This window comes from Prunus avium, chromosome 5 (genome assembly GCF_965620075.1).
Source record: "Prunus avium chromosome 5, drPruAviu1.hap1.1, whole genome shotgun sequence".
Classification (NCBI taxonomy): Eukaryota; Viridiplantae; Streptophyta; class Magnoliopsida; order Rosales; family Rosaceae; genus Prunus; species Prunus avium.
Window position 1 is genome coordinate 28,876,825 of NC_142288.1, and position 14,927 is coordinate 28,891,751.

The 14,927-nt window shown below is 38.6% G+C and overlaps 4 protein-coding genes across 4 annotated transcripts; 3 read left to right on the forward strand and 1 right to left on the reverse strand.

The window, feature by feature from the left end:
- Nucleotides 1-1,438: 1,438 nt before the first annotated feature.
- On the forward strand, nucleotides 1,439-6,638 carry LOC110753315 (transducin family protein / WD-40 repeat family protein). The gene is made up of 12 exons (XM_021954200.2): nucleotides 1,439-1,818; nucleotides 2,284-3,395; nucleotides 3,556-3,732; nucleotides 3,883-3,996; nucleotides 4,193-4,297; nucleotides 4,589-4,723; nucleotides 4,815-4,870; nucleotides 4,977-5,076; nucleotides 5,153-5,269; nucleotides 5,416-5,542; nucleotides 5,646-5,776; nucleotides 5,898-6,638. The coding sequence occupies exons 1-12, from the start codon at nucleotides 1,536-1,538 to the stop codon at nucleotides 6,339-6,341; spliced, it is 2,901 nt and encodes a 966-aa protein (XP_021809892.1). The 5' UTR covers nucleotides 1,439-1,535; the 3' UTR covers nucleotides 6,342-6,638.
- A 951-nt stretch (nucleotides 6,639-7,589) lies between these two features.
- On the forward strand, nucleotides 7,590-9,391 carry LOC110753377 (uncharacterized). Its single transcript, XM_021954278.2, has one exon. It carries the CDS (start codon nucleotides 7,650-7,652, stop codon nucleotides 9,111-9,113), a length of 1,464 nt encoding a protein of 487 aa, XP_021809970.1. The 5' UTR covers nucleotides 7,590-7,649; the 3' UTR covers nucleotides 9,114-9,391.
- A 1,283-nt stretch (nucleotides 9,392-10,674) lies between these two features.
- Nucleotides 10,675-11,528, forward strand: BZIP75 (basic leucine-zipper 75). Its single transcript, XM_021954213.2, has one exon. It carries the CDS (start codon nucleotides 10,770-10,772, stop codon nucleotides 11,298-11,300), a length of 531 nt encoding a protein of 176 aa, XP_021809905.1. The 5' UTR covers nucleotides 10,675-10,769; the 3' UTR covers nucleotides 11,301-11,528.
- A 98-nt stretch (nucleotides 11,529-11,626) lies between these two features.
- LOC110753325 (uncharacterized) lies at nucleotides 11,627-14,881 on the reverse strand. Its single transcript, XM_021954214.2, has 5 exons — nucleotides 14,665-14,881; nucleotides 14,438-14,508; nucleotides 12,195-12,298; nucleotides 12,009-12,063; nucleotides 11,627-11,917 (listed from the first exon to the last, which is right to left on the reverse strand). Exons 1-5 carry the CDS (start codon nucleotides 14,770-14,772, stop codon nucleotides 11,782-11,784), a joined length of 474 nt encoding a protein of 157 aa, XP_021809906.1. The 5' UTR covers nucleotides 14,773-14,881; the 3' UTR covers nucleotides 11,627-11,781.
- Nucleotides 14,882-14,927: the final 46 nt, after the last annotated feature.

A 14,927-nucleotide genomic window follows, 5' to 3' on the forward strand; every position in this document is an offset into this window, starting at 1 on the left:
AAGCACATGCTTAGCTTAGCTCCTCATTTGACCAAGTTGCCTGGGCACACCTTCATATATAGTAGGCCTCCTTAATTATAGACTTAGTCGTTTTTTAAGTGTGAATAGGAAGCTTTGTGCATACTTAATTAGGTTATTTGTTAGATTTGTTATTTATTTTTACCATAAGGCTGCCCGAGCATGTCCATATTTGACTGATTTTAGTCGTGAACTGTGAAAAAGTGGGTTCAAACTTCAAACACCACGGTATGCATCGGTATGCATAGATGAAAGTGAAAAGCTTTTATATTCACATGGATTTTGAAATCTGAGATATGTAATTTCCAGTCGGTGATTCAATCTTTGTCTTCGAAAACCTAATTTGCAAATTTCAATCATCATGTTACTTACTAAGATCCTATTATATATGCGATTAAATAAGCTGAATCCAAGTGTACCATTCATATTCATACGAAACAATATAAAAACCCTAAAGAAATATTAATTACTTTTTATTAGTAAGCTTTATTCTCCGTGGCTTTGCTTGAAGAATTTGTACGCCGATGTACGGTAAAAAATCTTAGCTTTAAGAATTTAGGGATTCTAAATGCATGTGGATATGTAAGTTTGGAGAACAAATTTCAATTAAACACAGCTTTTGGTTTGTGAGTTTGGCATTTCAAACAAACCATAGGGGTTCAATGTTCAAATAAAAAAGGAAAGTTGGTTTGCCTTTACAAAACATGGTCACATGGAACCAACCTTCGATCTACACTATATATGCATATTTTGCATCCTTGGGAGTCACACGTACCTTGTTAACTCATTGGAAAAGGTCCAATAAGAAACCCAACCAGACCAAAAACGATGCTTATACTGTTCCACCGACATTAAATCCACTAATAGAAAGCAATTTCAGATTTGTGTATGAAGGAAAGAAAAATGAATAAAAAGGAAGGCGAATGAAAAAAATTATTTTTTTGATTATCTTATTTTTGACAATATCAGTATTCTAAACTACTTTAGTATATGGAGACGGTCGGAGTTCGAACTTAGCTTACCCTGCATATGAGGAAAAGAAATCCATATTTCCTTTTTTTTTTTTCCAAACATCAACATGAAAGTGGGTACCACACTTGCTACGTCACCAATTTAAAAGAAAATCTATCGGTGAAGTAGAAGGAAGGCATAATTTGGTCAAATTTTAAAACGTTAATTGAAGATGGAAAAACTTGCATTTGGGTGGTGGGCCAATCACCCTTAGCATAATCCAATCACTTGCCCTGATAATTTGACAAAGGAAAAGTGAGGCCTATATTAATCTCTACAAAGTTCCAAAGCCCAGTAGAAGCCCACAACACCAGCAAAATATTCAATCTTACCCGCCAAATCCAAACCCCCATTTCCCGCCAAAACCCACACTGATTTTCTCTCTCAATTAGTTTACCATACAAACAAGAAAAAAAATATAAAAACAAAAACAAAACAATTTTAACAACAAACAAAGCCGGAAAGCCATAAAAACCAAATCCAGGTTTCCTTGGAGCCGCCGAGCCATGAAGGTCCGATCGCTGAAGCTCCGAGAGGCCCACAAGGCCACGAGCAGCAACGGCCGCCCGTCGTTCTGCTCGGTATTGTGGGACCAGCAAGCCTACCACGTCGTGACGGCCTCCTCCGCCGACCCCACAATCGCCATCCACGACTCTCTTCTCCCCTCCAGTCCTCCGAAGCTCCTCCAGCACCACCGCGACGGCGTTACTGCCATCGCTCTCAGCCCCAACTCCACCTGCCTCGCCTCTGGGTCCGAAGACCACTCCGTCAAGCTCTACAAGTTTCCTGGTCACTATCTTCCCCATTTCTCATGATTTTCGTTTTTTTTGGGTCTTGTAGAAATTGGGGTTTCTTTCATCGGTTTGATTCTTTGGGTTTGAAATTGAGTAATATTAGATTTTGTCAATGTGATGTGTGAAATGCAGGAATTGGAAGGAATTATTGAATTTTAAAACTCACTAGTGTTTGGATCTCTGAAAAATAAACTGAATGCTTGAATGTGTTTAGAGAATTAGAGGTTTTATAATTGCAAAAGCATATTATGGTTATGAATTTGTCAGTGTAAACTCCTGGATGTGAATGTCCATTCATTACCTGGTTACGCATGTCATTTCAAATTCAATTATTGATTGGGCTTTGCCAATTGTTGCCATGTCTAATAATCTTTTGAATTATGCTTGTTTGAACTTCCAGTTTGATTTCGGGGAAAAAATGACTTATGGTTTGATTAATTTTGTAATTCTACTTTGTTAGGTGGAGAGTTTCAGACTAATATTACCAGATTCACGCTGCCAATACGCGCCCTTGCGTTTAACAAATCAGGGACACTGTTGGCTGCTGCTGGTGATGATGAGGGCATTAAGCTTATTAACACAGTTGATGGTTCAATTTCAAGAGTTCTCAAAGGACACAAAGGATCTGTGACTGGCTTAGCTTTTGATCCCCACAGTGAATACTTGGCTTCTATTGATTCAACTGGGACTGTAATATACTGGGAACTTCAATCTGGAACCACATTGCATACCCTTAAAGGGATAGCTCCTAACTCTGGTTTCGACCGTTCCATCATGAATGTACTCAGCTGGAGTCCTGATGGAAACAAATTAGCTGTGCCGGGGTTGAGAAACGATGTGGTGGTGTACGATAGAGACACAGCTGAGAAGCTGTTTTCATTGAGAGGTGACCACACACAGCCTATTTGTTTCTTGGCTTGGTCACCTAATGGAAAATACATGGCCACTTCTGGTTTGGATATGCAGGTTCTCATATGGGATGTCGATCAGAAACAGGACATTGACAGGCATAAGTTTGATGAGAGAATATGCTGCTTGGCGTGGAAGCCAATTGGCAACGCACTGGCTGTTATTAATTGTACGGGCAAGTATGGTGTGTGGGAATCGGTGACTCCTTCATCAATGAAGTCTCCCACTGAAGATGTTCCCAATCAAAAATTGAATAACAGCAATGGTCTGCTTTTGTTTGACGAAGAGGAGGGTGAGGAGCTTAGCACTTCTGGTAGTTTAAGTGATCTCGGTGAAGATAGCCATGGGGAATCTGAACCACCTAGCAGGAAGAGACTACACAAGCACTCTGCATACGACAATGATTTAGAAGGGGACGGTTTTGATGACTTGAGCTTGCTCCCAAAAGTTGAGTCCCATAAAAAAGCACGCCGTAAACATAGTGAAAAAGCTGATAACGAGAAAGAGGGGGTAAGCAGCAAATTGACATCTGTTAGACCAAAAATGCAGGTTGCCTTCCAGCCAGGCGCCACTCCTTTGCAGACTGGGAAAAGGCGCTTTTTGTGCTATAACATGCTTGGAGCTATAACCACAATTGAACATGACGGTTACTCCCATATTGAGGTAAACTATGCCTTAAGTTGACCAAACCCTCTCCCTCTCCCTTATCCTCTTCCTCTTCCTCTCTCCACCCTCCACACACAGAGACTTCAAGATAGAATTGTTTTTGTTAGCCAGGAGTGCCTTTATATCATACTGACATTTTAGTGTGTCTTGGATACAGATAGATTTTCATGATACAAGCCGAGGTCCAAGAGTTCCATCAATGAACGACCATTTCGGTTTTACCATGGCTTCACTAAATGAGAATGGAAGTGTTTTTGCAAATCCCTCCAAGGGTGAAAAAAACATGAGTACTCTCATGTATCGGCCATTTAGGAGCTGGGCAAATAATAGTGAGGTTAGATCGTTGCCTTTTAAAACTTATGCATTCATGCTATATTCTGGTGTGGTGATTTATACATGCACACTCTAAATATAGTAACTTCCTATGTATGATGAATATGAGAACTTTAGTATATGCTGACTTTGATGTGTGATGCAAACCTAGTGGTCTATGCGATTGGAAGGGGAAGAAGTGAAGGTTGTGGCACTTGGTACAGCTTGGGTAGCAGCAATTACGAGTCTTAACTTTCTCCGCATTTTCACTGATGGTGGTTTGCAGGTATGTTGACTTCAGTTATTTTTAGTTTTGGAGGAAGCAATCGGATTTTAATGGATATGATTCTTGCCTTCCTGAATACATTCTTAAATGTAAATTAGTTCATCAATCACTTTTGATTTTAAGTTACTCTAAATGGTTGATGATATTGAGGTTAGTTTCTGGAGATGTCTGTTTTTCTGAAAGCATTTCATTGCAGAGACATGTTCTCTCCCTTGATGGACCTGTGGTGACTGCATCAGGCTTCATGGATGAGCTTGCTATTGTCACTCATGCTTCTGAATGTCTTCCCTCAAATGAGCAGGTCTGACTTTCAAGTGATTGCTCATATTATATTCGGGTGCTGATATGTCCTATTCATCTTTTTTTAACTTAGAAATATGGATTTATAAAATTCGAACTCTATAAGTCCGGAAGTGCATGTTGATACGATTGACATAAGTTCTAATAAAATCGATCAATTTTCCTCTTGTTAAAAAGCTGTCATCCACTCACTCCAGTAGGAAGATACATATGTGCTGGCTGATGGTTTGCACTTGTTATCTCATACTATTTTATATGCTGAAATGAATTACTTTTTCTTCTGAACATGCAGATGCTTGAATATAGAGTACTTAACATAACTAATGGGAGCCAGCCTCTTAGAGGACGTCTGCCTTTGACTCCTGGTTCACATCTAACATGGTTTGGGTTTAGTGAAGGAGGGCAATTAAGCTCCTATGATTCCAAGGTACTTTCACTCTATTTTAAAGTAATTCTATTACTATGAGTTAGAAACTGCTCTTGAAATTGGATATAAAGTCCATCATTTTATTTGATAGGGTGTGCTCAGAGTTTTTACAAGCCAATATGGTGGCAGTTGGCTCCCACTCTTCAGGTTCAAGATTCCTTTGATAAAGAACATATATAGAATGCTTCTCTAAATAAAAATCTCCTGATATTGGATTCTGTCACTTGATTTATAACAAAAATCTATTATGCAGTGCTAGTAAAGAGAAGTCAGATGAAAATTATTGGGTGGTTGGGTTGAATGCAAGCAAATTGTTTTGTATAGTTTGCAAAAGTCCAGACTTATACCCGCAGGTAGGGATGGCTCACCACCTCCTTCCTCTCAAAATTTTCCTTAGTAAATCATTTCTTGACCATCCTACTTTTTCAGGTGATACCCAAACCAGTCCTCACTCCGCTAAACTTTTCATTTCCTCTAGCATCCTCTGATCTAGGAGCAGATGCTCTTGAAAATGAGTTTATGCTAAACAACATGCACCTCGTACAGGTGCGTCCTTTCATCCTCACCTCCTAGATTTTATTGTCTGTCATGCAAACTTTTCAAATTTTTAGCTTGTTCTATGTCCTGCTCTATGCCTGTTCTGCTGACTGCTGGTCAATGGCTGAGATGATCACATGAATGTAACTTTACAGGTTCAAAAGCAAATAGAAGAAGTGGCCGGTGCTGGTTTGGACACCACTTCACTTGACGATGAAGCTTTCAATACAGAAGCAGCTCAAGATAGATGTATCTTAAAGCTTATTGCATCCTGCTGCAGTGGTGAGTCTTTTACAGTCTATGCAACATCAATTTTATAATCTTGATTCAACAAAATGAAAAATGTTGTGAGTATTGAAATGCTTGCTTATGGTGGTTATTTCAGGAGATAAGCTTGTGAGAGCTACTGAACTTGTGAAGCTTCTATCCCTGGAAAAATCAGTAAGGGGTGCAATTAAGCTTGTTACTGTTCTGAAGCTCCCTAACTTGGCTGAAAGGTTCAATAACATATTGGAGGTAAGGTTTCAATATCGAACTATGAGTGTGCATATCTCCACTTAGAGTTAGCCACATTGGAAACCAATCTGTTTCCATTTTCATCCTGCAGTTTCTTATGATCTCTTATAAATTCTAACAGGAAAGGTTGCTCAATGAAAGTAAAAGAGCCTTGGAAACCACTTTCCCTAACTCAAACTGCAATGCATCCTCGATCACGAATGACATTGCACCCAGCAAGACAATTTTCTCTACCGAGCAGAGTAAGTTGCCAGGGAATGACATTCCATTATCATCAACAAAACTGTCGGCTCCCATATTTACAAAGAAAGCCAAAACACAAGAAGCTAAGGTTGGGATAGAGAAAACAGAAGAAAAACAAGCTGCAATGGCGGCTGATCTTGGGAAGGTAAAAACGACAGAGGGGAAGAATGGTGCAAAGTTGAACAACGCAGGAGACATGAAGAAGGTAGGGGAAACGTCTCAGGCACAATCACCTGCCTCATCAAATGATCAAGAGAAAGTGAAGAAGGCAGAAGTAACTCGACGAGCATCTAATCCATTCATGAAGAAATTGATCAAGTAAGGTAAGGTCCTCTGTTCACTAATTAATTACAAGGAGTTTGAATGCATAGCTTAGAGATGAGATTTGCTAATAGTATACCAACTGGGATGAACATTCAAGTAATACGACCCAGACAAGAATTTGTCTCAATTTTTTCTTTCCTTTTTTCTATCTAGAGTCGCATCGCATGTATCAAGGATGCGTCAAATCATAAGTGTGTGCTATGTAATTATGTAAACACCAGAGCCTCTATTTCTTCATTTTTATTTTATTTTATTATTTTTAATAATAAAAATAGATCACTTTTTTTTTTTTTTTTTTTTGAAGTGAGATCATTTTCTTCCTTCTTGAAGTACTATATATTTGGGACTAAGAAAAATTGTGACCTTACAAACCCGTTTCATTTAATGTAAGAATTATTGGGCCTAAAACTTGTTGTGGGCTCAGAATGGGCCATGAAGACAAGTATAGAAGCTACGTCAGAACAGGCCTAAAGCGTTCATGCTCCTAACTAGGGTGATTTCGGATGTCATTTCTTCGTTAGGAAAGGTGGTCCAAATAATGCCCCCCAAAAAAATTAAAAACTACAAACTAAAAACAAGGCAAGGTTGCCAAAAACTGGTTTCCTATTCTCTAAAGATTTTTTGTTGTTGGACTATTCTCTAAAGATTACAAATTGTTAAGTTTACAATTAATTTATTTTCAATAAAAAATACGAAATTCAAACAACTTTACTCTAAATTAATCTAATTTAAGAAAAATGAGATTTAAAATCAGGTGCTGTAGAGTACAAAAAGCTTGCCTAATTTTATTTGAATTAGGATCTTTTTCCTAGAATGAGTTTAATTTTTTTTTTCATTCTAGTGTTAGATTGTTATAAATACCTCCTTATATAATTCATGATGGAGTTGAGATTGGAGATATTGAGTAAAGTTTAGTTTCAGAAATTGGAATTCTTGGTGTGAAGCCAATACATTTTTATCCATCTATTTTCTATTTTTATCATTATTTTCACTTCCGCTAAATTAACTTGCATCTTCCCCTTCAAAGTTAGCAGGTTATTATTGTAACTTAGCAATAAATTCATGTTAATATCTATCTTATGTGCGAATTCAGTGAGCGACAAACAGCCAAACACTTCTACCTCTCGTTCGGGAGGGGACACAAAAAAAGGTGAAAAATCCAAACCACACAAGTCTATTTTGCAAAGAAAGAGGGGTCAATCCGTAATTTTACTGTTGTTACATTACAAACTTTAAAACCCTCATATTTTGGTCGCTTCACCATTTAGTGCAAACCAGAACCGAACCCGAAGAAAATTACATATCAATGGCGGACGTAACCTTCCTTCACCTCCACGACCCAGACGACGAGCCTCACCAAACCTTAACCCTAGACCCCCTCCCCTACTGGGCCCACCACGACTTCGACCTCTACTCCTCCGATCCCGAATTCCCGCCCTCCGATCGCTCCCTCCGCGCCCACATCCTCACCGTCCACGAAGACGAAGACGAAGACGAAGACTGCGACGACCTCTTCTCCCAATACCAATCTACCATCCACGTCATTCGGAACAACGACGTCTCGGAGCCCAGTTCTATTTCCAACCCCGGTTTGCTGGAGGACCGCGAGAACCAGGTCAATTTCGTCATGGATCTCTTCCAGCAACGCGTCGAGCAGTCTCAGGTAACCGTTCGTTCCGTTTCGGTTTCTGAAGCTCTTAACGATGATTTCAGTTTTGGGGTTATTGAGGGGAATTGCGATTGCGATGTGGGTATGGGTGGTTTGGACCTCGATTTAAGTTTAGGGTTAGGGTCAGGCTTAGATTCTAGGCATTGTTTGGATGGTGATGGTATTGATGATCCTGACGAGGACGATTTCTTCGTGGGAAGGAGGGTTTCTGTGTCTGAATCTGGTGAGGCAACGTCTAATTTAAGTAGGGCTGAAGCTTTTGAGAATTGCGTGCGGCTCGTTGGGTTTGGGTCCGATTCAGATGAGGAGGATGAGAATGGGGTTATTGGGATTGATTTGAATTCTGTGGATGAGCATAGTGCGTATCATCTTCCGGATGACTGTGACGATGATACAAGCATCCCACTTTGTTGGGATTCGCTTCTTTTGGAAGACCACAGGGAAAATAACGAAGATTTCGAGTGGGAAGAAGTTGACGGTGGCGGTGAGGAGCGAGAGGTCTTCAGCATGTTTATTGATCCTGATCATACCGAATCAGGATCGGTCTCAGTTTCAGTTTCGACAATAATTGCTCCTGAAGAGGAAGTGAGTGTGGAGAGAATTGAACCTTTGGAGAGTTTAGAATGGGAAGTTCTGTTGAATGCCAGTAATTGGGAGACAAACCCAGATGCTGAACCGTTTAATGGGGGAGATCATGATGATTATATATACACTGCAGAGTATGATTTGTTGTTTGGGCAATTCTCTGAGAATGAGAATGCATCAACGGGGAGACCTCCGGCTGCCAACGCTGTTGTTGAAAATCTTCCCTCAGTGGTTTTGACTCAGGAGGATGTGGACAACAGTAATGCACTTTGCGCTGTTTGTAAGGATGACATGAATATTGGGGAACAAGCAAAGCAGCTGCCTTGTGCACATAGGTACCATGGTGATTGCATTGTGCCATGGCTGCGCATCAGAAATACATGTCCTGTCTGTCGACATGAATTACCTACCGATGATGCTGCGTATGAGGGCAGAAGGACCCAAGCTCATTCTGTTGAGGGCATGAGGACCCAAGCGCATCCTCTTGGCTTTGATTATGATGAGGTATTTTTTTGAAAGTCAGCATTAGGTTCTTGAAAATGTAGATATCGCTGTGGCGAAGTGTTTACCTCTTGTATTTGGTTAAAAGATGGAGGATAAGATGATTCAGGATGCTTTGTTTGTTTTGATGAGAGTATAAGAATGTTTTATGGCTGGATTATCATGTTAATTATTTCTGATCATTGTTTACATTTTTTATGGGAATTTTGTTGTTGGAGGATAATTCTTCCCTTATGATGGTCAGGTCAAGCATATAATGTAATAATATGTTTCATTTTTTGTGTGCTCTTTCATCCTTGAGATTTTGGAGGCCTATACTACCCATCTGGACATGTTTTTTCTTTGATAGGAAACGGAAAAAGTAATTCTATCAGTTGGAAAAGGAGATGCATATTTGCGTTAAACTCATGAAACAGCTGCATCTCACTCAAAAAGCAAAGGGAGTAAAAAAGAAGAACAAGTTAGAAATCAAATTATTGGGTAAAATTAAAATTCGAATGACTGTATGCTACTAAATTTATTGGGATTTTATCCACTACATTCCTTGTATATTTTCTCAGGGGGCGCAATTTGGGAAAAAGAAAAGAAGCATTAAAGCACAACAATTGGTGCTTGCTTATGCAGACTGAGCATATGTTAATGATAGTCAATATATTGGATTAAGTGTTCAACCACTAAATCAAATAAAATTTATGTTTCTGTAACCAATTTAGCAAAAGTAAGCTGATGATGCCCATCATTTGTATCTTGTCTTTTTTCTTTTTTCTGCCGGAAACGTTTGTTTGTGTCCTATTAATAACCTTCACGCATTTCTGCATAAAAACTCAGGAAAGAAATATTTTACAAATTCCTTTGTCCTTAAACTAGGTTGCTTATTTTTGTACATAGAGGCATAGCTTTGCATCCTTAAATGTCATGGAAAAGACATTTAATCACTTGGAATTCATTAAAGTAAATGTGTGAGCTTCTCAATCAAGATAATTTATTTGTATTTATCACCTAAATTAATCCTAGGAGCAACCAAAAAAAGCTTAAGTAGGAGTTTAAGTCATATTTTCACTTTTGTATGAGCCATCCATACAACAACACAAACAAACCTTGTAAACCTTTCGGTTGAAAGATCAATCTGTCCATTTCATGAGATCACTTGTCTTCATGAACTAGCCTTTCCCTGCATTTATAGCAAATCCTAGTTTCTCTGTTAAGCACATTCTTGGCGAGACGTTCTGAGGAAGTAATGTAAAATATGCAAATTAATGTGATCATCCACTCTAAATTCTTTCATAATTCTGCACGCATCTCCTGAAATTAGCATCCCTCTCTTCAGGTCTTGCCTTGAGATGTTGATATGAATTCATGTAAAGACAAAAAGAAAAGAAAAAAAAAAAAGTTAAACAACATACAATATATGACAAGAAGCTAATGTGCTTGCGTCCTTGCATCAATTAATCTCCCTAGTTAGCTAGAGCCATATCTCATAAACAAAACCGCAGTTCCTTCCAGTCAAATTTCTTAAAACTTGAACGCCAAGAAACGCACGCGCGTGTGTATATATAGTTGCTACAAGCTCACTATAAATTCAGTATGGTACTTGTTCTCTAGAACAATTAAACCCCTTGTGAAATTTCTGTATCCCTTCCCCTCCTAGTTACCTGAAAATTATTCACCCTGATGGAGCCAAATGAATCAAAGGGACCCCATTACTTAACTAGTCATTCTATCCCAACTCAATCCCATCCATACCCAGTTCACAATCTGGATTCCATATCACTTTGCCCCACTAGGTTCTTCCCCCTCTCTCACATCCATGATTTCTCACCAAACACCTCTTCTCTCAGCAATGAAACTGCCTTTGATGAAGCAGGGGAGCAAAGCATTAACTATGAAAGGAGGCTCAAGAGAATGATATCCAACAGAGAGTCTGCAAGAAGGTCACGGATGCGCAAGAAGAAGCAGATTGAAGAGCTGCAGTATCAGGTGGATCAGCTCCATGCTACAAATCGCCAGCTCTCGGAGAAGCTCATCCAACTGTTAGAGGGCAACCAGCTGATCCTCCAGGAGAATGCTCAATTGAAAGAGAGAGTTTCTTCCCTCCAAATCCTCCTTGCCGATCTCATAACACCTCTGAGGAATGTGGGAGATGTCACCACCACCAACACCAATGGCAATCGACTTAGAGCCGAAGATTCCAGTACCCCATGATTACATCTCTGCTATGAAACATGGAAGAACTTCATTCGGTACAGGGTTTCACTAGTATTGATGCTTAAAATTTTCCCTTTTCTTTTCCCTTTCTTTATATGGGTAAATACAGTCAAAGATACATGAGTTTAACTGGTGCAATACAAATCTCTCAGTTGAGTTGTGGTAAGGCCGTATGCATGTAATATTGTGCTTTTTAGTTGTTCTGCGAAGTCACTTTATGCTTCAGCGATGTTGAATGTCATGTTATTTGCCAACGATTTGCATCTCAACTATACGTTGCTCAATAAAATTAATATGGCAGGCATCTGATGCAAAGACATCAATTGGCATAAGAAACTCCTAATAGCTGAATTAGAGATTTCCAAAATGTTGGGTTCATGTAATTCAGTAATTTGTTAGCACCCATCATCATTCAACACGTTTATTTGTGTACAAAATATGATATATGTAGGTCTTAGAAAATAGACAAAAACTATCATCAACTGTTCTTCTTTGCTAGGTGCTTCCCATTTGAGATGTTAGATGGGGACTCGGCTATGGTAGTAGTCGAACAGCTGTTGCTCTGTTCTTCAAAACCCTGCACTGGGTCTGCATATGATCGGGTACAAGGCCACCTAGACAATGAGGAACTCAACATGATTAGATTCTGAAAAAATAAACACACGATATTTCAGGAAAAAAAAACACATGCTTCAATAATTGTACCTGCTTGACTTAATAATCTCATCCTGGATTGTCATATCTTCATCAAAGATGTTGCCTGCAAGAATGTAGTAATTTTAATTTTGAATAACTCTTTGACTTGCCTTCATCATTATTTCAATTCAATAATGAAAAGCTGTGTTTTAAAATGTATTCCGCATCATAGATTTAAAAAAAAATGCTGCACACCTCCATACAGATTCTTCTTTGAGAAGTATTTTGCAGTCAACCAACGACTGTAGTCAGCTTCATATTTCTTGAACTTTTCAATGTGGTTGGCACTATGAAGATCACTAACACAAACAAAGGACATAGTTTATAGCTCACCCTCTGGTTCAAATTTGTAATATAACATACAAGAGAAGTTAAGATGCATTATAAGCATGAAAGATAAAATCCTGGAGCAGCAGAAAAACTTTCCACTAAGCTCGCAGCAAGAGAAAAACAGAATCCGAAGACGGCACCAATAGGAGCAAACCTGTACTAATGATAACTGAATGTCTAGGGCAAGAGTGATCCTAAAGAAATTCTGTAATCTGATGATACATATTCTGTCAAAAAGCTTATTACAAAGACTCACAATAAGATATTGTTAAACAGCCCTAGCATCCCAGCTAGCCACTGGTTACAAAATAACCTGTTAATCCTAGCCCTTAAGATTACTTAATACTCTCATGTCACATGATTTTAAATAACTAAGATCAAAACTAGTACATCAACAAGGCATTAGTAAGACTTTTGGGCGCTCCTGCATCACAGACAGACCTAACTTGAGTCATGATAACTTGTCACCAACCATGACCAATTCATGCATTTACAACAACAAAAGCACCATGTAATGGGAATGTGAACTATTAGATGTAATTCGCATATACTCTGCGTTTTCTTGAGATAAAGGAAGATGGGTAAATGATATCATCTACATCAGCTAACTACACAGAGAGGTCTCTGGCATAGACCCGGACAAAGTTTACAACAAAAGCATCACTGATTCTAGAAGGAAGGGCATAGGTCAAAGACTTTCCAAATAAGCTTCTAATAAAGAGAAACTTATTTACCTTTGATAGTTTTAAGATGTTATGAATTATATACAATCCTCTACCTATTACCATTGGGGGAGTAAGACAAGGTGTCTGACCTCTCCAACTGCAGCAAAACAAAACTGCATAAGCTGAGAGACCAAGACTGCTGACAATCAGTCAGTCGGAATGAAACCAGTTGCTTTGAGTAGGGTGAACCCAGTCAGCATGTGTCTGCTTTGGAGGTCAGGGGATACTATTCCTGGGGTATGATTATGTAAACCAAGGAACCTCCTCAGTCTTATTTAAGAGGAGTCATATCATAGTACTTTCTTTCCATGAAGTGGTTAATTATGTTGACTAAGACTTCAGATGGCTAAACGTCCACCACCATAGACTGCTACATTACTGAAGTTGCAATTAGGCTGACTTACACCCATCTAGAAAACTTTCTTCTGGTATACATGGTAGATAAAGATTACAATTTCTGTTTGTGTGTGTGCGGATACAAAGGAGAGAGGAAGGCTTAGAAGTATAAGTGTAAGGCCCGGAAATTCAAATGCCAAAAATGGAAAGCAGTAACTCATGAAAATCAAATAAACATATTCAGGAAAGCTCTAAAACATGTGAGCATATTGAAGGGCAGAAGATGAGACATTTTGAGAAGAGTTTCACAACTGAATTTTTAAAAATATGAAACAACTGAATTTTTAAAAATATGAAACAACTTGAATTACTGTGTCCATGTACAAGTAACCAAATTCAATCAGAGAATGTATGTCAAAATGATGCAAACATGGTTTTCTGAAGAAGTATCCACATAAGTTAGTTCCATCCTCTCATAAATATTTAGGTCACAATTATCTGTAACTAAAACATGGTTTATATTCTCTGTGCAGAGTTTACGCTGGTCCTTTACAATCTATTCAATTTTTGGGAAGTTTATTCTAGCTCAATTTCAAAATTCATCACTCTGCAAAAATTGGAAAAGGAGTGAAATTTAAGAACCCAACTGCTTTAATTAATTCCCTCTTCATTTGTTTTTCCTGGAAAACCAACTTATAGACACTTAGCCAAAAAATAAATGACAAACACATAAATAAGCAAAAGTTAGTATGTCAAGAAATGCTTTCCTTTCGATTGTATTGCTACGTGTCTATCAAAAACCAAACTTATGAGTAGGCCAAAGCAATAAAATAAACACATCGGTAAGCAAAATCTCATCTTGCTTATTAAAGTTTTAGTTATTGGGAAAATTATATTCCAAATACTATAGAGAGAATAAAGAACAAAGGAAAATACTCATAATATGCGAATTAATGGCATGGTAATTGCAAATACATTTCTCAAAACAGTGAACATAACAGGTAGGGGAATTACTCGCAAAAAGAAAAGAAAGGAAAGAAGACTCACTCAAAATATGCAGAAATATCAGGCTTTTTCTCGTCGACATTGAGAACCCCATTGTTGACTCCAGCATCAACCTTGCACATATATATTTTTTTTAAAAAGATGAAATGAAAAGAACCCATAAGAAATCAATATTACGCCGACCATGCGACATGCGCATACATATATAAATATATATAGATAAAGTGTGTGTATACACATCTATATATGTAGAGAGAGAGTGAGAGAACCTGTGGATTTGGAGGAGAGTGAGAGATGGGTTCAGTGGCGGAGTTGTCGGAGCTGGAAGCAGAAGACGGTGAGGCTGGAGGAGACGACGGAGACGGCACACTCGCCATTCCGCAATTTTGCTGCAAACAACTAACAACCCGTAAACCACTCTCCAGACTCCAGAGCAAGTGAAAAATCGAGGCTTCAAAAGTTTGCTGCTTGCTTCCATCTGTGCAGTCTTTTTTTAGTTTTTATTTCAGCGAGGGATGGTTATTGTTGTGGA